A 26,832-nucleotide genomic window follows, 5' to 3' on the forward strand; every position below is an offset into this window, starting at 1 on the left:
CGCCCAGGACGGAGAGGAGCTGCGCGAACATTGAAGGTGAGTTTCAGAAACTGATTCACACAGTATTTAACAGTCCGTGTTTAGGCTCTGTTATTAAGTGCCATGACTTCGGTCGACCTATTACAACCTTTCTTTTTACGCACAGTCTGTTGAAACCGTGGCATTATTCAAGATTTAAAGCTGCAGACAGTTGTGTGTTAACACTTTCAACAAAAGCTGAAGTTCCAGGTAAATGAAATTGAGTTTTAAGTGCGTGTGATATAAGCTACCATTTCCCCATCAACATTAACCTGTGTCATAAACATATTGTTTAATAATTGCTTTTATTCTGAAGGGCTGGTCTCTAAAAATACACGATCCTGTTCATACAGCTTAATTAAAACGCAGGCCTGTAGCTACCTTGTCGTCTCTGTTTCTGTGTTTAGCAGTTTGAACCATGGTATATTAAATACTTATTATGAAGTTCTGCTTCAGGCTGTTATTACTCTGACAAAAACTCACATGTTCACGTCAAACATCGTCTCTTCAGCCTCCAGGCCTCCAAGGATGGACTCCATACCTGCGGGGCGAGACTCCAGCTCCTCGCCAAGCTCCAAACAAGAACTTTCCTACCCAAGCACCAACAGCCTGAAGCCCAACCAGGTCGGAGAGACGGTGCTGTACGGAATACCCATCGTGTCTTTGGTGATAGATGGTCAGGAGAGACTTTGCCTTGCACAGATATCTAACACCCTTTTGAAGAATTACAGCTATAACGAGATACACAACCGGCGTGTGGCGCTGGGGATCACCTGCGTCCAGTGCACCCCTGTCCAGCTGGAGATCCTGCGGAGAGCCGGGGCGATGCCAATCTCCTCCAGGCGCTGCGGGATGATCACTAAACGAGAGGCCGAGAGACTTTGTAAGTCATTTCTTGGAGCTCACTCGCCTCCTAAACTTCCAGAAAATTTTGCCTTTGACGTGTCCCACGAGTGCGCCTGGGGGAGTCGAGGCAGCTTCATCCCGGCCAGATATAACAGCTCCAGGGCCAAGTGCATCAAGTGCTCCTATTGCAACATGTATTTTTCTCCAAATAAATTCATATTTCACTCGCATCGCACGCCGGAGTCCAAGTACACACAGCCAGATGCAGCAAATTTTAATTCTTGGAGGCGGCATCTTAAATTGACAGATAAAAGCTCTCAGACAGAGATATTGCACGCTTGGGAAGACGTGAAGGCCATGTTCAACGGGGGCAGTCGTAAGAGGACGCTGCCAGGCGGTGGGTCAGAGTCCAGCTCCCCGTTAAAATCACAAGTACCCAACCGTCCTCGAGACTCACCCGAGATACCTGCAAAAATCCTCAGCTGTGAGGACAACCGCGGCGGCATGACGAGCACACGCAGCTACCCGGTCATCCCGGTGCCCAGTAAAGGCTTTGGGATGCTGCAAAAGATCCCACCGCCGCTCTTCCCACATCCATACGGGTTCCCAGCTTTCGGCCTGTGCCAGAAGAAAGAAGATAGTATAATGGGTGAGCAAAGCAAGACGGGCCTGCCAGGTGTCCTGTGGCCTGGTTCCAAAGACAGCGCCTATCACTCCTTCCCCATGTTCTGGCCCGCGGCGGGCGCGCTGCCTATGCCTCCGTACCCCCAGACTCAGCACAAACCCACCCCAGAGTTGCTGTGCCCTCCCAGACAGACTGACATGGACATATCTGAGCACAGTGACCGGAGCACCAACACGTCAAAAGACAGCATGGTTGAAAACGACCGGTGCTCCAGTACGCAATCCGCGCGTAACGAAGACGATAAGTCTGGAGATGAGGCGAGGCCGCTGGAGGGGATGACGCTTGCGCCCCGGAAAATGAGCTACGTCTCCGCGTTCAGACCCGTTATTAAAGACGCTGACTGTATTGCTAAGCTGTACGGAAACAGGGGCGCTTACAACGGGTGTCGCACCGGTTATTTATCGCCCGATTTTTTGAGTGAGAGCTCAAGCTACCGGTCCATGTCCCCCTGCGTGGACAGTGAGGGCGAGCCGGACGTGGATGTGGAGACAAACAAAACGCCGGAGGAGGAAGAGGAGGACTCCCGGCCTCTGTCCTCGGTGTGTCCTCGGACTCCTCCCGGTTTGGCGCACAGTGTTTCACCAAACGATTCAGACTCTAAGGGCATGCAGGAGAGCGGTCTGATTGACTCCCAGAAAATGAGCCTACACGTGGCCCAGTCCTCTGAAAGAGAACTGCAGAGCAAGCAGTTATCAGAGACCCACATAGCCGCGTCTTTTACTGAAGTGAGTGACTCATAACTGAGAAACACTGGCGATAAAACAAGCTGTAATATTTCACTAAAGTCTTATGCAAGTGGGCTTGTTTTCCTTGGCCTGTCTGTGTTTTATTTTTTTAAAGCAGATAAATCTTTGTGTCCGTTTGGGGAAATTTGTCTTTTATGTTAACAACAGTGTAACAGCAGCAAAAAAACAGCATGTGCAACACATTTAGAAAAAGAAATCATAAATCATTTCTTTAAATAAAAAATATACACACTTCAACATAGAGTATATTTTTAATTATCATTTTTTAGAATTTTCATTTTTATCATTTAACCAAATCTTATGTAAATTTTAAGAGCTGAAAGAAGTGGTGACTCTTTCTTCCTTAGGTTTACACACCGGAGAGGGGTGAGCTGCAACAAAGGAGCAGTCCGTATCAGTTCAGACCTTCGAATTACCAGGCTGGAGTACTTACAACAAATGGTTAGATTTTTTTTTTTTTGATAAAACATTTAGCTGTTAAAAACCAAATCGAAAACGGGAGAAATTACATCGATTTATTTTCTTTTAAGATGAGAGTGCGAGTAAAGAAGAGCCGTCTTCTACCGTGGAGGAGATCGAAACGAAATCTTTTAATGAACAAAGCAGCGAGGAGAACCAGCGAGAGCCGGATGATGGTAAGTTACACCGAGGTCAGTGAATAGGATTTTTTTTCAGTGCTATAAGCTCTGTTTTAAGACATGGAGAGGTCTACAGTTTTTTTGCAGATAGAGGAATATAATTTATTTTCTGTGTATTCAGGCGAGGACGCGCCAGCCAGAGCTCTTCCAACACAAAGAGACATACAAAGTCTGGCAAAAGGTAAGACGGTGTCTTACTGTTAGATAAACGGATTAACAGATAACAAGACTCTTCTATTATTATTATTATTATTATTATTATTATTATTATTATTATTATTATTATTATTATTATTATACATTTAGCTACATAAGAATTCACACTTATTTACATTTTACCTACTTTATTTCACGTTTTAACATCCAATGCCTGCAGGTTTAAACCTTATCATTCTGTAATTTTGTAATTTTACATATAAAAGTAATTTCATCAACGTCCCATCTCCTTCCAATTTTAAGGCCTTGGGGCCAAACACGTGCAAACTCCTCTGTATTTCTGACTTGGACTCACCTTTAATTAAGTGTCACATGAAAAACTTGAACTGGAATTCAATACAAAATGAGACGCCTCCATTTTTTTCTTTTTTTTTTTTTTTTTGCCTAGAGGCAGGTTCTGTGGGATTTGTCCCAAAATACATAAGGGAAGTTTTTTGTTTGTTTGTTTTGTTCTGTTTTTTGTTTTGGTTTGGGTTTTTTTTTTTCTTTTTTTTTTTTTGTGACCTGTTCTGAATTTTCAGTGTAAACAATGATGCCCTTGTCACTGTCATTAAAAATAGAAAAAGCCATCTCAGAAGGAAGCTGATACAATCGTCTTCTGTGCCTTTCCTCCTCAAACATCCTCTATTTTTTGCCTGCTTTTTAGAGGAACTACAGAAGCAGCTGTTAGAGCAAGTTGAGCTGAGGAAAAAGCTGGAACGTGAATTTCAAAACTTGAAAGGTAAGCTAAATTCTGCAACAGTGCCTTTTCCACTGTTCTGGCTTTTATAACACAGCAGCAGTGATTTCATAGACTGAGACTCAAAAGTCTTTCTGGTGCATGTTAAGTGTTCTTTTTCTGTCATGTCTGTGATTCAGCCTGAAACATGACCCTTACCATGCCATGCCACTACTAAATCCACCTCAACAGTGGCATGCATGAGCTCTCTCTGCGGAGCAAAAATCTGTTAAAGGGCACCATTCTTCCAAAAATGCTAAGTGGTTCAGGGACACGCTCCCCTGAGTATATGTGTTTTCAAAACCCCTTTTAACACTGATTTGAGAGGATTATGATTTTAACCTTATGTCCAAAAATATCCATGCACGCTTAGAAAATGTGAGGAAGAAAGAAGAGTAGCAGATATTTTGGTGCTTAGTTCATTTACAGAAACACTGATGCAAGTAACTTGTTTTAAATATTTCTGGACACATAGAAGGAAAAAAAATGCTGTTATGTAATAGCTGAGGAGAATGTCTGTTTTATTACTCAGAAACATCAGCATTGATATTATTTTTAATCTCAACACAATGGAAAACATTACACAAAATTTCCATCTGCAGTACATACACTCAAAACATCTGGGTTTATATAGAGATTATATTTCTTAATATGAAACTAAATCCTTGCCCAGAAAAAGCAACTGACTGTATGGAGTGCATCATGTCAATCTCGAGAGCAAACACTGCTCAATTTCTGATTGTTACCATATTTTTTAACTGACAAAAGCTGTTTACTAAACACCCTCCACCGTCTCTCCAAAATGCATAAAAACCTCTGACCCTCTGAGCTCTTTTCACACTCTGTTTTCATAGAAAGCTTTTTGAGAATCTCACTTTTAGATGGAGAATGGATACTGGATACAAAGAGCAGTATTCATCGGGAAAAAAAAAAACAATCAAAATATTATTGTGCAGAGGCTCGGATCTCCACAAAGAGAATAGACTCTGTCATGTAGCACAAAGTCATTTAAAAAGTCTAGTGCATATAATCCAGATGAGTCTTCATCAGTGTTGAGTTTAATTAAACATCATATTCCTGCAGTACTGTGGGATACTGACAGTTTAACCAGCAAAAATATCTCAAATCTGAACTCGACTGCTGTTGTTTAAAATTATATTTTTCTTGTCTCACATGCGTTAAAGTAAGACTTGGAAATGAAGTCAGAGCAATAAAATCACTGTGAAGTGTGCACATGGTTGAATTCTCTATAAATTCACACGCAGAATTGATTTATATTTATTATCAGGCTCTTTAAGTTGTATTTTGGGATTCTGGATATTATTGCTCCATCACCTTCTAACAAATCTAACATCAGTTCACACTGAAACCTCTTTGTAAATCTGAAATCTGTGTGGTTGATTTAAATCAAAACCACAAATACTTTTTTTCCCTCTGTGCATTCCTTGGTAGAATTTGCATCCATCTACTGGGAGTTTTATTAACACAAAGCACAATCTAGTGACAAGACAGCACAGTGACACTTGCACCATTCTACGTTTATTGCACATTTTTTATTCAGCTCGAAAGATCCGGTGAGGTGGGTTGTCAAAAGCTCAAGTCTAATCTTTGTCAGCAAACAAGACAAAATTAAAATACTGACAAAAGCGTATTGATGACAACATCAACAAAAATGTCTGAACAGGTTTTTCATAGCAGTTCAGTTAAATTTAAAAAAGGGATAAAGTGTCATTTATTTGAATTTATACTTTACAGCTAATTTAAATTCTCCATTCATTCAAGTCCTAATTTTTTTTTTTTTTTTAAACTGCTAAATCTTGTTCTTCCACAATAAAGCATAAATGTACGTAATCCCACTCTATCATGACAGAGTGTGGTTAGATTTAGGAGGCCTGTAGTTTGAACATGGAGTTGGTGCTTTAGCTTGAGAACAGCGCCCTGTAGAGGCGGGTTAACCTGCAACCAGTTCAGTACATTGTGTGTGTCACTGTTACCAACCTCATAAAAGCAAGACTTCACCCAGTGAAACTCATTTTATCTTCTGTTTATATTTAAGGTTCATTTGAATGTTTATGACAAATATCCAAACAACTTGTGTAAATTAGAGTTTCAGTATTTTATGGTGGTGAGACTGGTTAAATAAACACTTTTCCACCATGATATTAGGCTTGTATTGATACTGGTTGTGTTATTTTTAAGAGAGGCACATCTGCCACATCACTCACTGTGCCCGCCATTTGTTCCTCAGATAATTTTCAGGATCAAATGAAGAGGGAACTGTCTTACAGGGAGGAGATGGTTCAGCAGCTTCACATCGTCAGAGGTGAGAAAAATAAAGCAGAGGGAGCGGATACAGCACACATGCCCTCAGCTTCCACCGTGGATTTCCAGATTTACTGTGGCACATTTGCCAATGTGATTGATGACGGTCTGTGCTCAAAATGGTCTGTGCATAGGAGATAGAGCGGTTTATCTGTAGGGAATCATTAAGTGTTTCAAACAGATTGTTGAATTCACTTGCACTTGTGTAGGAAACACTTCAGACTGAATTAGATTTTTCCCACTATTTTACTCATGATCAATTTAGTCATTTACACATATTAATTACTCAGACACAGGCCTGTAACTTATTGGAAATTACAAAGAAACATCATAACATTTCTCTCTATTTAAACTGATCATCTATGCTCAGTGTGCATCTCACATGCATCCTCATGTCTCAGATGTCCTGTCTCTTCATGCAGGGAGCTGGACCAAGAAAGAGAAACTCGTTACTCTTTTCAGCACAATACAGTTATACAGTCAGGTGGAACAACAGCCAGGGTAAAGTGTAGACTGTACATCTGCACACAGGACCTTAATGACCTTTTTTTTGAGCGTGGCCTCGGGAATCACTTGATCCTATTGTTGCGTGTTTTGTGTTTAGATAGATAGATAGATAGATAGATAGATAGATACTTTATTCATCCCTATGAGGGGAACTTCTGGTAACACACATGCTTGATGCGAATATCCAACCTACTGTGTTATAGGCTACTCTATGCAGAATTTGTATCATATGTAATTTTCAACAAGACTAAAACATGCACGTACACCATTGATGGTTTCATCTCCTTTTTCATAGAAGCTCACGACGCTTTACACCATTTCTCCTGTAAGATGCTGACTCCACGCCACTGCACGGGATCCTGCTCCTTCAAATCTCCTCTGCTACCGCCCTGAAGCAGATCAGATCACCCCACACTTATAAGACAGTGAAACAAAGGACACATCCACCACAGCCTCTGTCAAACAGCAAACCATGGAAAACCCCCAGAGACACTCTTAGGGATCAAGTTGAAAATAGACAAACTTGTAATTACTTGTAGGCTAATATTTTAAAATGTGTATCTACACCCTCAGCGTTTATGTATCCATCTTGCATATGGTGAAATTTGTTTTCCTGAAATGATACAATTGATGATATTTATTATTTGTGGCAAAGTGCAATGACAATGTATGTATCTTGTAATAGTTATAGGTTGTTATTTGGGTTTTCTGTTGTCAATAATAGCAGCTTTGACTAGCCAATTCATTGCTCCTTATCTTCACAGTATTGTGAATTAGCCTACTACTTTTGCTGTGTTCTTCTCTGCAGGCCATTAGCTTACTTACTTTGGATGTTATGCACTTTAAACGAGTGACGGGAATTATAAATAATAATAATTTTAAAAAAATAGCCTGTGCATTGAAATAGGCCTACAGAATAATTATTTGTAGCAGTCAAACCATGTTTTTTTGTTTTGTTTTTTGTTTGTTTGTTTGTTTTGTTTTTTGTTGTTGTTGTTTTTTGTTTGTTTGGGGTTTTTTTCCAACACAGAAGTTAGTAGGCTACATTAGTGTTCGCGACCTTGTAAGTAGCGACATATTCTATCAAGAGTAGCTTATTTGTTCATGTTATATTGTTTGTTTTCATCGCTAATGAATAAATCATTTTATTAAAAGAAATGTGGATTCTTGCCCCTGAGCAGCCTCAACGGGAATAATATCCCTCCCCTGTTGTTTAGCTCCAAACGATTTATTTGCAACGGATGTTTAAATTAATCCAAAATTAAAATGTAAGCCGATGTATATTAGTCATATGACTCTTAGTTTCGCCCATTTATGTGAGAAAAAAGAGAGAAAAAGAATTTGCTTTTTTGAATTTATGAACTTTAACCTTTGTGTGTGTGCTGGATTACTGAGGCTGTAGAGTAGCACCATAAAGAAGATGATATCCATGAGAAAAGTTTCCTAGGCTTCAACATAGCACAGAAATAAATTCAACTAACGATTACGGAACCAGAAAACATTCGTGCTTATTTAGCCGTTAATTTTCTGCCAGCTGACTGATAAACAGTGGCGGGAGAAGTACTCAGATTATTAACGTAAGTAAAAGTAATAATACCAGAATGTAGGAATACTCCATTACAACTAAAAGCGCATAAGTACCATCAGCACTACTTAAAGTAAATGACCCCTGACTGACATATTATTACACAATATATTACATTAATAGATTAATACAGATGCATCAATGTGTAAATAGCGTTTTACTGCTGAAGCTGATCGAAGTGGAGCTAGTTTTAACTACTTACCACTGTTAGGTAGTGTATAATAGCATATAAAACAGATTAGATAGTCCAGTGGTTCCTAACCTTTGGACCCCCTCCAAAAGGGCACAAGATAAATCTGAGGAGTCGGGAGATAATGCATGGGAGAGGATAAGTAAAACCTATGTGAAGACCTATGTGAACCTATCTGATACACAAATCTGTTTTCTGAAGCAGTCCGTCTATTTAAATAATACCAGTTAGAAGGACAGTCTTCCGGTTGAACTGCTAACAGCTCAGTACCCCTTCTTCTTCTTCATCATCATCATCATCATTATCTTTTTCTTCTTCTTCTTTTAAATAAGGGATTAGGGAGGCCAGAAAGGTTGGCAACCACTGGTTTCTTCTTGGAACAAAGCATTTTATAAGGCCATCATATTTGCGTTATGTGTAAAGTCCTAGCTGAAAAGTTTGAATAAACGTAGTGAAATAAAAACATTTCCTTCTGACATGAAGTGGAGTATCAGAAATATAAAGTAACATAAAATGGAAATACTCAAGTAAAGTACAAGTATCATGCATCTGTGTGATGAAGCAGTGTGTGAGAAAATGACTTGCCACCACTACTTATCAAATAACCGAGTAATGGTTGCTGCCGTTGAAAAAAAATTATATTTTTGTATTTTGCAGAACAAAATCTCTCAAACCAATGAAATGGGATGTCTGGGGCGTGCATTCAAAGTTTATTCAGATCGCAGTTGTACTGTATTTGTGTGTGCTACGACAGCGCCCCCTACTGTCTGCTGCCGAGAAGGGACAGATTATTTTGAATCGGCTCTGTCCCTTGAGGATGGCTGTTGCGCCTGCGCACCCAGTGTAACAAGATGGCGGAGAGTGCGGAACTGAAGGTAAAGCGAGCCCCTACATTAGCTTGACAAATAGACGTTTCACGCAGCGAAATTTGAATTTCAAACCATAGCATCATTGTTACTTGACAGTAGGGACACGTGGGAAGTTGATATCAAAGCATATGATAACAAAACATCAAAGCAGAGGCGACCAGACAGACTGTTAGCTGGCTGGCTAGCTCGTTAGCATTAGCTTTGTTATTGTTGCCGACGCTGCGTTAGACTGTCCCTGCTGAGCGGCTCACCTGCAGATAAGGCCACATATCACTTTTTGGAAAAGACGTAAACCACAGTCATGTCAGCGTTTTGAACCGAGCGGCACTGTAGTGTTAGCCACCTGACAGTATCAGTAGTTTACCGGGCGGACCGCAGTGTATGTTAAAAAACGGGCTCTGTCTATTCCCTGGAAGGCAAGCGCAGTTTAGCCTCCATCAGCGTTAGCGTTATTTCTGACAAGAAATAAAAACACTATCCACAACCTGGGTAGCTGTAATGTTGGCTCGTGTTGGCAGTTACCGTTTAAACACACGGGGCAAGCTAAATAATGTAAAATTAAGTGTTAAAGTCAGATGACACCAGCATCATTCAGGCGCTGTTTGCTGGTTTATGATGTCTCCTTTAATCATCTACTATTTTATTGTTGGTAATTACATATTAATAAACAGAAAACACTCATAATGTAATCGTAAAACGTTTTCGGTTTGATCGGCTCTCTTTCTAAATGAATCTCTGCACTGCTGCCACTCCTCCTTTTCCACAGACTGTTATATGTTATATGAGCTGTATCATCAACAAATATGAGTGTTGCAGTTTAAAAGGCATTTAACATACATTCATCAAAGAGCTCAACTCATCTATTAATTATTTCTAAATGTACTACTCATGTATGCTGCCAGATTTCAAGCTTCATGAGGATGTTTGCTGTTATTTGCTGTTTAGAGTTACCATTTGCAGTTCCACGTTGAGTGCTAAATAATTAACAGATTACACTGATTGATAATCAAAATGGTTTGCCAATTACATGTTTTGGTGGGAGGCTTTTATTAATATATATAGGGTGGACATAAAGGCATGATCATCAGTGCCATACAATGTACATTTTTCATTACCTCTGTGTCACAGAGGTTTCAGTCCAGTGCTGTGATAATTTATAAGGTTTGTGGTGTCAATTAATTGGCTTATATTACACTGTAGGAGGTGTGTTACCGTGTTGAGAATTTAAAAAAAAAAAAAAACCTGTTACTTCCTTGTGTCTTGTTGTAAGATGATTCTGTTACTCTGAGAATCTCTTACAACAATAAGAAAGTCTCTGTTGTGTTGGATTCCATTATTTTGTACAGATGTTATTGAGTCCACACCCTGTATTTACACTTGCAGCATGTGGTGGAGCTTTGTAAATTAAGGCTTTGAAAAACTGAAGTGAGTATAAGAAATGTGTGATCTATGCATTTAGCCAAAGGGCTATATCTGCCAAAGTCATCTCAGAGTGGCTGTGTTTGTTAAATATACTGTACGATGAAGCTCATAATATTGGTTTTATTGAAGCAGTAGTGGAACAAAGGTCAAAGTAGTTATATTAATCCTCCTGCTCCAAGGGTATGTTAGAAATGAGAATGTTATGGGTTTGGACCATTTGCAAGATAGTGAAGGATGAATCAGACAAATTTTAATAATTATGTTTTAAACAATTAAGTCTGAAGTTCAAAATGAAAAAAGAAAACTACTTTCTTTTCTGCAGAGTAGGACAATGTGTTTTCCAGGGTGTAATAGACCATTTTTTCCACTCTTCGTTTTTCACCAGCAAATGGTAATGAGCCTTCGAGTTTCGGAGCTCCAGGTGTTGTTGGGGTATGCAGGGCGGAATAAGCATGGACGCAAACATGAACTTTTGACCAAAGCTCTCCACCTACTCAAGGCTGGTTGCAGTCCTGCAGTGCAGATGAAGATCAAAGAGCTCTACAGACGGCGCTTCCCAACCAAAATGGTTTCGCCGGTGGACCTAGCTCTGCCCGGTGTTCATTCGGCCTCCAGTCTGCCCGCTGGCCTCGCCCAGCTGGGATTTGACAACCATGGTTCCCCGTCGCCTCTGCTGCCTGTTTCTTTACTTGGGCCTAAACATGAGCTGAGTCTGCCTCACCTCCCCTCTGCCCTGCACAGCCCTGTACACCCAGATGTCAAGCTCCAGAGACTGCCATTTTATGATGTGCTGGATGAGCTCATTAAGCCAACCAGCTTGGGTGAGTCCACCGCTTCTTTCTCAGCTCTGAGTCTAGTGATAACACTTGTCCTTCATGTACTTACTGATGGACCATTGTGACTGCAGATATCTGAACCATGACTTGTCAAAAGTATGCTCAGTAAAAGATTAATATGCGATGACTACTGATTTCTTACATTTACTCTCTCAGTGTTATGTTTCTGTTTCTGATTTCTTTTTTGTAGCCTCAGACAACAGTCAGCGGTTCCAGGAAGCATGTTATGCCTTCGCATTAACACCGCAGCAAGTTCAACAGATCAGCAGCTCCATGTAAGTGAGAAAGCTCCCTGGTGCAAACTGTCTTCGGCTGTCAAAGGAGATGACAGGGAAGAAGGAATAATACAGTGAAAGCATTGTAACTACCAAAACCTCATTCAAGTGACTGTTTACATGATTTAGAAAGCACGTGTTATCTGACACAGCAAGCAATTAAAGTAAACTGAGTTGTTATTAATTGAAGTGTTTAGCTGTTCTGCTCAGTCTGACCTGGCTTTTCTGTTTTAGGGACATATCTGGGACCAAATGTGACTTTGCTGTTCAAGTTCAGTTAAGGTATGTCTGATTTTCATACTTTTCTTCTGAGCACAAATACTTCCTATTTTAAGCAAAGTATATATTTGCTGTTAAGTGAATAGCAGGTCTGTGCTTCGCTGCTCTCATTTTGAAGCAACCAGAAATGGCCATGTCACTTGTATAGTTTATTTCATGGTATTTTTTTTCTTTAGTCTCAAAACATCTCTGTGGCCTAATCTGGCTTTCACACCACAACTTAAAGCACCAGTGTGTAGGATTTATGGGAATCCACTGGCAGAAATTGAATATAATATCCATAACTGTGTTTTCAAAGCTACAAAGACAATTTACCATGAAAACAAGTTCTGAACAGTGGAATGAGGAATGAAAGGGACACTTGTCTCTTGAACACACATGCTCCAAGTTTTAATACACATTGAATTTGAGCCATTCTTAAAAATGAACAATAAAAAACAAACAAAAAATGTCTGAATGTGGACACATCTATCAAACTGGACAATACAGTCAAAGCACAATATTAGCAAACTATTGATTCAAAGCAGTGGTGGCATTTTCACCAATGTTCTATAAAGTTTGTGGGTCAATTCCAGGAATATAGATTTCTGGTAGCTTACAAGCAAGCAAGTATAACTACACCCACTACCTCAGGTACAACCTTACATAAAACAAAGCACACTTTGTTGGCATTATTTTTACTTTAGAAAGAATACATAATAACCTTTGTCTTAGTTGCAGAATTAAATATTCACTGTTTGGATAAATGCCATCCTTTAAGAAGTGCTCTCCTATATCATAGATGGAGATGGCTGTACTTGACACAACTGAAATGGTAAAATAAGCAAGCAAGCCAACCTTTTTGTCAACGTGGCAATAGAAACAAATTACTTTTGACAATAGTCCCTCAACATTTGAACTTGTCACTTATGTAATGTATTTTATGTATTTTTTTTCAGATTTTGTTTATCAGAGACAAGCTGTCCCCAGGAGGATCATTTCCCCCCTAATCTGTGCGTGAAGGTGAACGGCAAACCCTGTAATCTCCCGGTGAGTCCAGACAGCTTGTCGTTAGTCTGTCTTAACACACAACTAGTTACAGACAATCACAGTCTCTTATCTTTGATGGTTTTTTTCTTCTGCAGGGATATCTTCCTCCCACCAAAAATGGAGTTGAACCAAAAAGGCCCAGTCGTCCCATTAACATAACCTCTCTTGTCCGACTGTCCACCACAGTCCCCAACACAATTGTGGTGTCATGGACTTCAGAAATCGGGAGGGTAAGAAGATCCGTATCAGAACATTGGCAGAGTTTTCTGGTTCATAGTACAAACTGTTTTCCTCTGAAGCCTTGAGGAGGATATTGGTCACCTTTTTACTCATTGTTTTCATCTCTTTTGTCAGAGTTTTTCCATGGCTGTTTATTTGGTAAGACAGCAGTCATCTGCAGTGTTGCTGCAAAGACTACGGGCCAAAGGAATTAGGAACCCCGACCACTCAAGAGCTCTGAGTAAGATTTTGTAATAAAAACATAGAACTTCTTTTCCACTGTGTCTGTAAGGGAGTAGGAGGAGATGGCAAAAGACTGTCACATAAATTAATTAAATTCATCTAATAAATCCTGTGTGGTTTTCGTGGCCTGCTTTATCGTGGAGAAGTCCTGAGAATTTAATTAAGTTCTGCTAAGCTCTTCAGTTCCATAAAGATTGCAGGAAAAGTCCTTTTGAAAATGACTGCTTTTGTTTCAAAGCAGATTCTTTACTGACAAATACAAGTTATATTTTCCTCCCACCATATATTTGTATTGTTTATTTTATGTGGCAGTGAACAGTAAATCCCAGTGTAATGTTTCTCTATACATCTGTTTTGTTCTTTATTTTTTTAATCTCTTTGTTTTGCTTGTTCTTTTTCCCAGTCAAAGAGAAACTGACGGCTGATCCAGAGAGTGAGATCGCCACCACCAGTCTACGAGTCTCCCTCCTTTGTCCGGTAAATACTGTTCTCCACTATACTGCTTTAAAAAAGCCAGTGTTATTGTATTTAGATGCCAAGAAATGTATATCATTGTAGAAACAGAAAAAATGAAGAAGAGGTTATGCAGTGGGGAGCGGTTATGTCCTAGAATACTGCATCCTAAAACTGTGCGATATTTCGTACAGTATGAGGAGTGACGTGTATCTTGTGTTTTGTTGTAAAGCTGGGGAAGATGAGGCTGACAATCCCCTGCAGAGCGATGACATGCTCACACCTTCAGTGCTTTGATGCTACACTTTACATCCAAATGAATGAGAAGAAACCGACCTGGGTGTGTCCAGTCTGTGACAAGAAGGCACCATATGAGCACCTCATTATTGATGGGTGAGCACTACACTGCTTTATCTACTGTATGAGTCCACTTTGATGGCGGCTTCTCATCATGTACTACAGCTTTAAAAAGTTTCAAGTGGTGAAGTACTAAATTCTGTTTTCACAGTTCCCACACTATTGAAACGTCCTGCTGTTTTCACAGGTTGTTCATGGAAATCTTGAATAGCTGCTCTGACTGTGATGAAATCCAGTTCAAAGAAGATGGAAGCTGGGCCCCCATGAGGTCAAAGAAAGAGGTGCAGGAGGTGTCTGCTGCATACAATGGTGTAGACAGCGGTATGTAGCGCACTGATTTCGTATTTTTTGAGTGTGCTCTTGATTGTGATCAGTGGGTAGAGTGTAACTTTGTTGGTTCTTTTTTTTAGATTTGTCTCGAACAGAAGCGCACGAGCAGAAACGATCTAATGACAACAACAGGAAGGTTGATGTGATTGACCTGACACTGGATAGCTCCTCAGAGGACGAATTAGATGATGAGCCACCTCCTAAAAGGGCCTGTCCCTCACTGTCACCTGTCTCTCCACCTGCAAACAAGGGGTGGGTTTGCAAACCACAGACAGGAAGTGAGATCAGCTCTGTCGCGTTATTACTTTTGTCACTAACCTGAGGTGCGTTGTTTTCTTTCAGAGTACTGAACTTGCACAGCCAGGCCTCACCTGTGACCAGAGCTCCCAGCATGCCCCCTGTGGAGACCAGCTACATTCCTCCTCCTCCACCTCTTATCCAGGACTACCGCCACTATTATCACACAACTAGTGACCTGCCAGGTAGAGCTGTCATCTTTGTAACTGTAAATATGAATAATGTGTAACCTGAATGGAGAAAATGGACTGAGTCGTCTTCCTTTTCTTGCAGATCTAAATTTCTTCTCCTTCCTCCAAGGCGACAATCAGGTACATTTACTCAGACAACTGAGGCATTGTACACAAAGTGTCTCACCTAACCAGTCACTGAAAGTTCCTAACAAATAGTTTTCTCTCAAGAGCTAATCACAGAGTTTTGCAGAGCAAGTTTTCTTCGCTGTATAGACAGATACAGTAAATTTCATGAACAAATATTTTAGATATTTTATCAATTGTGCCACAGGTTTTGTAAGTGACCTTATCAAACAGATTGTGTCTGGCTTCACAAACCATCTGTATATTGATACTGTGATTTATTATTTTCCAACAAACTAAACCTTTGTCATTTGATGGGATAAATCTATATATAGCACCAATGTAATAAGCTTTATTTGTGCATTTATTGCTGTAAGTGACAGATTTGAATTGGAATCGATTTCTTCTCCCTAACTTGGCTATTTAGGAGGTACTTTTAGCCTTATAATGTTTTGTGAATACAGCCCGTGAACTGCGGGCAGCATCATACTTCAGTATAAGCTTGGCTGCTGAGTAACAGTCACTCTTCTCTGTCCTGCTAGCATTACAACATGGTGATGGCAGCCGCAGCCGCTGCATCGGCGTCCGCCACTGAGGATCACGACCTGCTCCTCAACCGTTTCCTGCCCTACGGCTCCTCTCAGATGTTACGGGAGCAGCCGGGCACCCCTGGGAGCAGCACGCTGGCAGCCACCAATGGAGGCAGTAACAGTGGCAGCACCAGTAGTTTGGTGTCTTCCAGCAGCCTGCGGGACCGCGACAAAGACAGAGAGCGAGACAGAGACAGGGACAACCACACCATCTCAGGATTGTCAAGGTCCTCGGTGGAAGCTGCGGCGGCGGCGGCGGCCATTTATGGCTCCATATCTGACGTTATCTCTCTTGACTAGATCCACACAGAACTGAAAGACAAGGGAGACCTCGAGAACCGGAGTTCTTTGTAAATAAGGAAGAGGAAGATGAAAGTATACAGTCCTATGTACAGAGAGGAAAATCTATTTTCAATTTTACTTATCATATGTACATAAACTTAGGACGCTTCTTGTCCGGTGAGTTACTTCAGTTGATATTTTTCTGTGAATACTGAAGACTTTTTCACACCTCTTCATGTGGTCCTTTGATTATATTGTACCTTTTGTACCTGGTTTTTACAGTTTTGTTTTCGATATTCCATGTCAATGGCATTATTTCAGTATGTTACGTGCACAGAACCCAATGAGGTGACACCTCATGGAACATGATATTTAGAATATAAAGAAAATGGGCATTGTTATAGATGTACAAAAGGCAAGTCACAGCAAAACAGGAAAATGTGTAACACTTTCTTTATTTTCTAAATGGCATCATTTCTGTCAAAAATGTTTTGACAGCAGAAAGATCTGGCCATTTTTGCCATCACTGTAGATTTTTCTGTAAGACATTCATGCTGTGGTCATATTATTTTTAAGGAATTATTTATGATGTAAGTTATGTTGGATGTATGCTGTTTTTTTTTTTTTTAAAGGAAGCATTCCCTATGCCTCTAGGAACTGTTGCCACTAGAATTGCAAAAGCAAACGCTACATCCTTCTGTTGTCATAACTCTGCACTCTTTTCCATGTTTCTTTCAATCAAATCCAATATGCTTTTTTCACACTTCAGACTCAAAATACATATAAATTGGGAATCAGTCAGTATTGTAAGACCAGGCTTTTTCAGTGTGTGAATGAATGGCACTAGTCCAGCAAGCAGCCTTCTCTTGTCATGTGACACGATTGGACCTTTATAAACACTCAAGATTTGCAATATTGTGTATTTTTCTTTTAAAGTACAGCTGTTTTACTTTGCATTTTACTCTTAGAAATACACATAGAAAACTACAGTGAAGTGGCCACTCAACATCAACAAATTTCTGCTCCACTTTCAAGACAAGGCTAGTTTCTGGTCCACTTGAAGTATTTATTTAATTGAAATGCTTAAAAAAGTGTTCAGCGAGTGCAGGTGGGTTAAGGACATTTCATGATATCACTATGTTTGATTTTAGCACTTGCTTTTTTTTTTTTTTTTTTTTTTACATAAAGGTTGTGTGGAGCAGTGAAGCATTCACAGTTGCAGTAAAAACGTCATGAGTAGTTTTCAGCTTTGCATGTCTCTGCGAATTACCTGAAAGCTCACCTGTTTGAGTGCTATGCTAGTCCTCAGCGAGTCAACGGGACGCATGGCCCTGTTTTTTTGTTGTTGTTGTTGTTTAGTGTATTTACAACAGCCTTTAAAATAACTGTGATAGCTTAGTCTTTGAGTGTATCACAACATGCATTTTGGCCCAGAAGTTAAAACCATTGAAGTTATTACGGACGCCTCCCCTCCCTTTATTTTTCTTGACTTGTGCTTACAATTAGGATTATTTATTATCATATATATTTCCAGCATTTGTTTGATTCGTGGGTATGCATTGCTGTCATTGTATGTGATATTTCTTTTGTAATTATATAATTAATGCTATTTAAAGATGTCATTGTTGCTTGACATGCATTGTAACATTTTTTGTTTCTCTGTCTGTTTTACTATCAGATGATGTCAATAACTCAATAGAGGCTTTGATCATTTTGAACCGCTACAAGGTCTACTGTGCTGTTTGATATTTGTAAGAATTAAACAGATATGAGAAAGTGCATCTTTGGAGTTGGTCTAAGGACCCGATTCAGCTGCGTGTGTGTTACCTTCTCTCACAGTGTGCAGTAAGATTTCTTTTTAATTCTGTTTGTTGTTTGGCAGAAATCCTAAGCTTAATCACACCTTTAAACTGTTTAATTTGGCACATTTTTACAGTGGGGTTGTCAGAATCAGTTTTGTTAAAGAAAAAAGTTGTTCACTGTTGTTGTGTAAACAAACCATTTTACACTGTTCAAAACTTTGACATTGTATTTACTATCATTATTCATTCTGATCTCAGACTCCTCTCCCAGCCCTGGGTTACGTGTGGACACCAGATACTGAAGTGCTGGCTCGGCAGGTGTTGCATTCAGTCTTGAGATTGACTGACGTCCTTAACGGAAGCGTAGACAGGGACCTTGATGTGAAGTCTACAGCATCTGGTGAGTGATTTCAGATAAATGTTTATTGTATTTCTGTTTGGGTTACTATGGTAATGGACATCCAGCATACAATTAAGAGCGGGCATCTTCTTTACATCCAGAAGAAAGATCATTAATTAGTCAATTAATAATCCATGTCCTTGATTTGCCTTTAACATATGAAGAATAATTGAATTTTAAAAAGGAATCTGAAATTTTAAAAAGGCTTTTAGCAGGAGCTCCTGCTGCTGCTGTTGCTCTGTATGTGAATACACATGAAAGGAATAGCAAAAAGTATCCTTTTAAAAAGCCTCTTCAAAATTAAATTTATGATTTCTTTTTAAAGTTCAACTATTCATTTATAATTATGGAAAACAAGAAAATGTAGAATCATTAATTGGCAAAATGAATGATCTTTTTATTATTATCATTTGATTTTGAGTTTATTGATCTTTCAAATGCAATTTAAATTTCTCAGTTTATAGTGTCTGTTTTATGTATCAGTTTATTAATCTATCTTAATTAAATACTCTAAAAGATTCATAATTTTCCAGTGACTCACTCCTGGCTCCATAGCAGACTGCCTTAGATCTTAACTGCAGCACACATAAGCAGGAAAAGCACATTTGCATTAATGATGGCTCAGTTCCATTTAGGTGTACCTGTAAGCCAAACCAGTACTCACAGTCCTTGAGCCCAGAACTGGCACACAGCCATTATTAATATTATCAGTTACCCAGTGTGAAAGGTCTATGAAGACAGGTGTTTATTTTGAATGAACTTTAATGTCTAATGCCATTATGTGAAACACTATGCTGGAGTTGCATGGGCAGAAGTTTAAAGGCATTTCACAGGTTTCACTTCCCAGGTGCACCCTAGTCTGTAAACACTTCTAATCTCATATGAAGTTCCCATATAAAAATAGGGTGCTCCTACATGTACGGGTAAACATATTATTAAGTGGTTTTAGAGTCACAACAAATGTAATATCTGTGAATACAGGGGAAGAAGCACAGGGGCAGGGCTCTAACTGGCTCTGAATGTTATATCCTCTGAATTATTTCTGAAAATCTGGGGGGTTTCTGTTCTGAATTAAAGAAAACATGAATTACTCTCAATAGTAATTTTTTTTTAAATAAATAAAATAAATTAATGGATGGGGTTTTTGAAACACCACTTATTTATTATTTATTTTATGTATTATTATTTATTTTATTATTTTTTTATTATTAATTTAATTCATTAAATTATGTATTCTTTATTCTACTTGACAGTGACAAGTGAACTCAGAGATTTTCGTTCCATTTGTAAGGAGTATAGAAGCCGATGTGAAACCAGCGTTTTCAAAAGTTAAAATATCCTGAGACCTGACACAGTAAGTGTTTGATACCAGAGAGCAGTAGGAAGAGTTTTTGCTGGAGAGCCTTACAAACAACATATAATGCTGTTCCCTACTTTGGACCAACATGTGTGGAGATTTTTATTTATTTATTTTTTTCAATAAAATTGAAAAAAATGAAAACCAGGAGATGACCTTAATTAAAAAGACAAAACTAATTTTAACGGTTTCACTTCTTATTGTGTAGCCATTAGCCAGGAAAATACCTCTGTAAAATTCACCGCTTTAAAAAGCGCATTGACTTTAGGAAAAGATTTCGAGGCGCGTCTTTGGTCGCGGAATTAATGCGTCACCGCGTTGGTCATGACGTTTTTAGAGAGCGGCGCCGTTTCAGACTGGAATGGGAGCTGGCGATTTTTCCCATATTTTGATAGTTTAATCCGTGAATGGCGCCGAAACAGGACCCGAAGCCTAAATTTCAAGAAGGTAACGAGCTGTCTCCTTTTTTGTTTGCGACATCTGCGGTGCTGGTCAGTGCAGCAGCCGTTGGGAATGTTAGCTAGCTCTTCATCGAAACAGTCTATGGCGCCGTCGAGCGGCTAGCGCGGTTAGCTTTCATTGTTGTTGCTACGAACACACAAAACACGTCTCCGTCATGTTTATTCGCCACTTTGGGTATATACTAAGTATTTTCCTTTACAACACAGCCTGGCGTTTGCAGTAGCCCGATAGAAGCGCAGTTCACGATGTGAATTTCAGCGATGTTGTTGGAAGCTAGCTGAAAAGCAGGAGCTTCATTCATGCGGTGTCCGGTCTTCACTGACTCGCCGCCACCTTTCTGTTCTCTTTCAGCTGTGGATAACTGCTGCTCTCATTAATGCACCGCTCGATAGATGTCATATTTGCTGGTGAATTAAGGAGTTCATTCATTGTATAAAATTTTTAAAACATTTCGTGTTGCTTGAGCCAAAGCACATGGTACACAGTATCTCAGGCTTAGATTTAATGTTTTAATATACTTTAAAATTTACATTACAATTGTCTCAGTTGAAACTTAAGTAAATTAACTGAATGCAATTTACGGAAATGATTTGTCGATAAATTATCATGCAGATTTCGACAGAAAATTATCAAAGTAATTTACCAAATATTAACATCATAAATAATTCCTTAATTGAAATGTGAGTATTTTGTCTGTTTTATATACTTGGAACAAATTTATTTGGGTTTTCAAGACAAAATAATTTAAGTAAAACATTGTGTACGTATTAATTGATAATGAAACTAATCTTAAAGGCCCTTCATATATCAAGTAGCATCTTCTGCTACATTAAACTTTGACTCTAGTCTGAGTTAAGTTTGTTTAATGTGATCTTATGTGGGGAGCATGTGCGACAAACACATCATTACAAGATTTCTTGAGGTAATTTTTGTTCTCAGCCAATAGAAAGAATGTGCGAGTAGTTTTGTTGGCTTCACAATTTCATTTTCTTGTACTCGGACTGCTCTCATGCTGATGGTAACTGACCTCTGTTCAGGTGAAAGAGTGCTGTGTTTTCATGGGCCATTGCTCTACGAAGCTAAGGTAGGCTGCCATAGTCAACCTGTCTCTCTGATGATGTGATCCTCTTCTGTGGTTCTGATATCATGTTCTGACAGTGAATCATGTCTCTCTTTGCAGTGTGTTAAGATAAACATCAAGGACAAACAAATCAAATACTTTATTCATTACAGTGGGTGGAATAAGAAGTAAGTTCTTTGTTCTGATAAATCAAGTCTTTAAGATTTGTACTGTTAACATTCCACAAGTGCTTGATTTTCTTTCTTGATATTTTCTATTCCAGCTGGGACGAATGGGTTCCTGAAAGCAGAGTGCTTAAGTATGTGGACAGTAATTTGCAGAAACAGAAAGAGCTTCAGAGGGCCAATCAGTAAGTCCATCCTTTCTTTTTTTTAAATCAAAAAAGTAGTTTTTACTAACTTAACTGTTTAAATGCCACTATTAGGAGTTCAGTGTAAGGTCCATAAAGAGAGCCAGTTAAGACAAAAAACATTCATCATCTAGTTTTAGTAGAACAATGTGTTATAATTTAATATTCAGAAACAAAATGTTTTCCCACACGTTTGCACACAAAGAACAGTGCATGTTGTCAGGATGCGTTGACATCAAAAACAAATTACTGAGGGGGTTCACAGCTTAATAAATCCACTACAGTCTGTGTCCTGGAATCTCCTGAAAACAGATTGACTGACTTTATTATAAATGATGTATTTTTGAGTAATTGAATTTGTTTTGTTTCCTTGATTTAGAGACCATTATGTAGAAGGAAGAATGAGGGGTGCTGCGCCGAATAAGAAGATACCTGCTGCATCGCAGAAAAATGATGTGTGAGTGCAGGTCATCTGTTATTCCACCTGTCACCTGCTGTGTTGTCTCCTGCTAAACTGTTTTAGAGGTGTTATACTTTTTCATTTGTATTATTATTCATTATTATTATTATTTTAACATCTGTAAATTGATTTTTTTCCCTCCATTGTAGGAAAACCAAAAAGAACAAACAGAAGAGTGAGTATACAATGCTGTGCATTTACATAACTGACACTGTTAACCCTTTTAAACCTGCCATAGAACCAAATCCACCAGAACATATTTTACATTTTTACCTGCTGTGGTGCCACATATTTTTCTAAATACAGAGATGTCTTAGCTGTATCCCTCAAAATTAGAAATATAAAAAAGTTGCACAAAATAATTTTAAACCACAATAAATTTGAGTGTATTCATTGGCTAGTTTTTGAGATACACTCAAATTTATAAACTAAGACAAAAACAAAACGAACACCCGCTATCTGGATTATACTAGTTTTATTGTGTGCGCTGTTTATGGATTTTTTGCGACTTTTTACTGGTTTTCTGCACACCCACTCGTGGAAGAGAACAGCTCTCTGAGACATGTTTAAAATTTGATATGTAAGTGTTACTCCTCCGGTTTAATATGCAAAACGAATTATTGCTCTATCTTATGTGGTTGCAGTTTTACCGGCATTTAAAAATTGATAGGCAAAAGAGATTGCCGGTGCTCCCGTCGGTTTAACAGGGTTAAAATGCATGAACTTCAACTCTCCAAAATATCATTCAGCAGGTTTTTTAGACAAATGTGTTTCCTTCATCATTATAGCAGAAGCTGTGAAGGGTGAAGAATATACAAACATAGCTAGAGTTATAGCAGGGTGTCACAGTATTGCCACAGTAATAATTTTATTGCTTTGAGAATTATATAACAGTTGGGTGTGTTTCTGTGTGTGCAGCTCCTGGAGCAGGAGAAGGAACAAGTTCGGGAGGAGACCCAACTCACCCTCCGCGAAAGAAGAGGGCACGTGTTGACCCAACTGTTGAAAGTGTAAGTTCACAAATCTGTTGATTTTCTTTTCTTTTTCTGATTATCAGTGTCTTAAATTTGCCACTTAATGCCATATAACACTTTGTCACACTGAAAATAAGAAGTATAATTCTCTGTAGTTGCAGTTGTGTGGTGGAAAAACTCGATGTTTCTGAGGCAAAAGCTTCCTCCTGTGGCTTATTTCTTTAATCTGTTCCTGTCTGTTCAGGAGGAGACCTTCATAAATCGAGTGGAGGTTAAAGTAAAAATCCCTGAGGAGTTGAAACCATGGCTTGTGGATGACTGGGACCTGATTACACGGCAAAAACAAGTTAGTAACCAGTTACTTAAAAAAATTTCAAGTTCAACCGTTTTCACAGAAAAATTCATTAATGTTGTCACCCCGTGTCTAATTTGACTTTTTGTTTTTTGTCTTCAGCTTTTCCACCTACCTGCCAAAAAGAATGTCGATGCAGTCCTTGAAGATTATGCAAACTACAAGAAATCAAGAGGAAACTCCGACAGCAAGTAAAAATACACTGTTACTTGTCAGTTTCTCGCACTGTCACACAGGCTGTCCAGAACATAAAGACAATCTGTTTTTCCCTTCACTGCTCAGGGAGTTTGCTGTTAACGAGGTGGTTGCTGGTATCCGGGAATATTTCAACGTCATGCTGGGGACACAACTTCTCTACAAATTTGAGAGGCCGCAGTACGCAGACATCCTGGCCAATCACCCAGATACATCTATGTCTCAGATCTACGGCGCTCCTCACCTACTTAGACTCTTTGGTACAAACACTTACACAGCATCACACTGTTTCATTATTTATCATAGAGATGAGCAGCTTTAATGTAGAACAGTAATGCCATTAGATATATATATAAAAAAAAAATATTTTCCTAGATTCTTGTCGATATATATTATGTTGTGTGTTTATTTAAAAGAAATTGGCTGACATATCATTGTCAGATTTTTAAATACAGAAATATCAATGTGTGTGTGTTTATCAATGTGTCAAGACTTCCACCTTTTTAGATACGTGGTACATATCTGTCTTTTAACTTACATTTGGAAAATAAATTCTAGATTTACTCAGAAGAACATTTTAAAACAGAAAATATGTGCTCCATAATTCAGGCCAACAGAACAACTTCCTAACCTGTTATTATGTTATTTTCTTGTACAAAAAAACAAACCTGAAGCTTCAAAAACTGAAGCATTGCAAGCTGAATTTAGAAATGCAGCCTGTTTATCTGTTGGTTATCTACCACTATGACCTGTGTTCTGTGCAGCTTTTTACACTTGAATAGGACCAGTAAAGTGGAAATATTGAGGTATTTGTAGAGGTATTATAAATGAAGATGAAGTTAGAGGTTGTGTGATGTGCAAAATACTGTTTTTGTTTGGTTCTGAAAGTGAGAATCGGAGCCATGCTGGCGTACACGCCGCTGGATGAGAAGAGCCTTGCACTGCTGCTCAGTTATCTACAAGACTTCCTCAAGTGAGTATTCAAGACCGCACAAAGCTGTCAGTCAAACTTGTATTGATTCATCTGCAGCAGAAATGAGAAATATGTTGTTCCCTTCTAGGTATCTTGTAAAGAACTCTGCGTCGCTTTTCAATGCAAGTGACTATGAAGTTGCCCCTCCAGAATACCACCGCAAGGCCGTTTAAGGTTTTCTATTTTAGGAGCCTTTGTTGAAGTGTGGAGACAGCATTCTTCGAAAGGATGGGATTTCACAAAAAAAAAGCCTTTGGAGAACGGATTGTGCGAGATCTGTCGATTTATTAAGGAAGAATCAGAGCAAGATGTCACACTAATCCCTGGACAAATTTAATTTTCTTTCATGTGGAAAGCTGCAGCGTACGCTCTTCCTGTATTGGTATGTTTTTCAGTACCACCTTTTAGTTTCTATGATACTTGTTTTGTCTGGTGTTTTCCAAGATCTCTTGAAAAGGAATTTCATCATGACTTTTTTGGTTTTTTTGGGTTTTTTTCCCTGTTTTAGTTCAGATGCTGGCTAAATTTGTCTTGTAGGCTGTCATCATTTTCTAATAAAAGTCTTTCATTCTCTAGTTATTGGTCTGCCTTTGTTTTGAAGCTTATTTCAAAAGAGTTAGGTCAAGGTACAATTTATTGTCCTTCTCTTTATCTACAGGGAAATTAAATTGTTTGATACTGTTGTTACTGGCGGTAGATTGTCCTAACTTAAACACATTGGAACTTTCTTGTCTTAAATGCTCTTTTCTGATATTGAAAAATGCACCAGAGTGGATTTAAGACAAGAGAACAGTTAAATGATGGCTGTTTTTGGAGAGGAGCCATGTTTGGTTAGAAGCTTGAGAAAGCTTGAGTTCATCAGGGATAACTTATTTGAATTGTCTCTCCAAAACTGTGCATACATCAATTAAGGCTGCAAATCCGCAGTGCTAATTTCATATTACTCAAAGAAGAACTGATATCAGTGTAAATGTTAACTGCTTATCTCCTGCTTGCTTTTGCACCAATTCTAAATTTAATATTACAAATGAAGATAACTGGGGAGAAAAAGGGAATTAAAGTTCAAAACAGAAGTTAATTGTAGCAATATTTCAATAAATGTGTATTAAATATTTAAAACCCAATTAAAATCTGATGACTGGATGAACATTAAAAATTCATTTGGTCGAAATGCAAAATGTAATGAAAATCAATTAAATGGACAGATGTGAACAAATAGTAATAACTGAATAAAAAATATTAGAATGTCAATAAATGAGTTTCATTAATTTCTTATTATTTCCAGTAACATAAAATATATATTTATAGGAGAAATTGTAATTGCTGAGAAATACTGTGTATCAATAAACTATTAAAATGTTCTTATACTGGACTACAACTACATTTGTTTTAGTGTATTATATAAGGGATAGCACCCTTCTGCAACCCTGGGTCTTAGTCCTCCCATCATCCATTACAGTCATGCTCAAATACGGAGGGTATGTTTTAAATATGATGAAATGTACTTCCTGAGCCTCACGCTTTCTGTCGTCTGGACTTCCAGAAGTTAAGCACCTGTAAAAGAGGTTACAGGTGCTTAACTTGATTGGTTTGAAGTTAATCCACAGCTTTGAACCAATCAGAATCCAGAATTTTAAGTGAACATGGTATAAAGAAAATGTTAAATGATTACATCATGTTCACAGATGCAAAATAGATGGACCTTATTTGTTATGAGTTATAGTTCCACGGTTCAGTCAAAGGATTACACCTGAGCCAGCTCCCTTTGCTAAAAATAGGACCTCAAGATGTAGTTGAAAGCTCCAATTACCTGCATGGGGACCTTTGAGATTACATTATGTTGCCACATGTACTGTTCTCAGAAGTTACGAATGAATGTCCATGCTTTAATAGCAGTCCAGTTAAAATCACTGTGTATTCATTATATGTGATTCAAAGGCCCTGCACACACACTCAGGGGTTTTCAGTGAAATGGCTAATTAGAGCTCTGCTTGGGTTGAAAGAAGGGCTGTAGAAACACGCAGGAAGTACCTGAGTTCCTCAAACTATCAGGAGAAAGAGGCACAGTGTACAGGCTATCTGCTACGTGGATGGACCTAAACCCAGTTAGAGATATTCATTTGCATCCATCATCACCATGTAACACATGTGAGTACAAGCAGGATACAGAACATCTGAT

At 38.7% G+C, this 26,832-nt stretch overlaps 3 protein-coding genes across 4 annotated transcripts; all 3 read left to right on the forward strand.

The window, feature by feature from the left end:
- The first annotated feature begins 546 nt into the window (after nt 1-546).
- Nucleotides 547-7,089, forward strand: skor1b (SKI family transcriptional corepressor 1b). Its single transcript, XM_041038722.1, has 7 exons — nt 547-2,274; nt 2,643-2,736; nt 2,826-2,930; nt 3,055-3,114; nt 3,796-3,870; nt 6,116-6,190; nt 6,992-7,089. The coding sequence occupies exons 1-7, from the start codon at nt 547-549 to the stop codon at nt 7,087-7,089; spliced, it is 2,235 nt and encodes a 744-aa protein (XP_040894656.1).
- A 2,218-nt stretch (nt 7,090-9,307) lies between these two features.
- Nucleotides 9,308-18,429, forward strand: pias1b (protein inhibitor of activated STAT, 1b). The gene is made up of 15 exons (XM_041038990.1): nt 9,308-9,346; nt 11,148-11,583; nt 11,789-11,873; nt 12,108-12,155; nt 13,091-13,181; nt 13,277-13,411; nt 13,536-13,641; nt 14,047-14,120; nt 14,329-14,489; nt 14,641-14,774; nt 14,864-15,035; nt 15,126-15,265; nt 15,354-15,391; nt 15,919-18,093; nt 18,309-18,429. The coding sequence occupies exons 1-14, from the start codon at nt 9,323-9,325 to the stop codon at nt 16,264-16,266; spliced, it is 1,992 nt and encodes a 663-aa protein (XP_040894924.1). The 5' UTR covers nt 9,308-9,322; the 3' UTR covers nt 16,267-18,093; nt 18,309-18,429.
- Nucleotides 18,430-20,132: 1,703 nt separating this feature from the next.
- Nucleotides 20,133-25,228, forward strand: morf4l1 (mortality factor 4 like 1). 2 transcript variants are annotated; one of them, XM_041037382.1, is made up of 13 exons: nt 20,152-20,254; nt 20,621-20,676; nt 21,307-21,353; nt 21,450-21,517; nt 21,613-21,699; nt 22,079-22,156; nt 22,309-22,334; nt 23,078-23,169; nt 23,378-23,479; nt 23,588-23,676; nt 23,768-23,940; nt 24,569-24,653; nt 24,742-25,228. In XM_041037382.1, exons 2-13 carry the CDS (start codon nt 20,646-20,648, stop codon nt 24,824-24,826), a joined length of 963 nt encoding a protein of 320 aa, XP_040893316.1. In that variant the 5' UTR covers nt 20,152-20,254; nt 20,621-20,645; the 3' UTR covers nt 24,827-25,228. The 2 variants fall into 2 exon arrangements, with proteins under 2 accessions (XP_040893315.1, XP_040893316.1); XM_041037381.1 differs by lacking the exon at nt 20,621-20,676 and having other exon boundaries at nt 20,133-20,254.
- Nucleotides 25,229-26,832: the final 1,604 nt, after the last annotated feature.

Source organism: Toxotes jaculatrix, chromosome 5, assembly GCF_017976425.1.
Source record: "Toxotes jaculatrix isolate fToxJac2 chromosome 5, fToxJac2.pri, whole genome shotgun sequence".
In the NCBI taxonomy this organism is placed as follows: Eukaryota; Metazoa; Chordata; class Actinopteri; family Toxotidae; genus Toxotes; species Toxotes jaculatrix.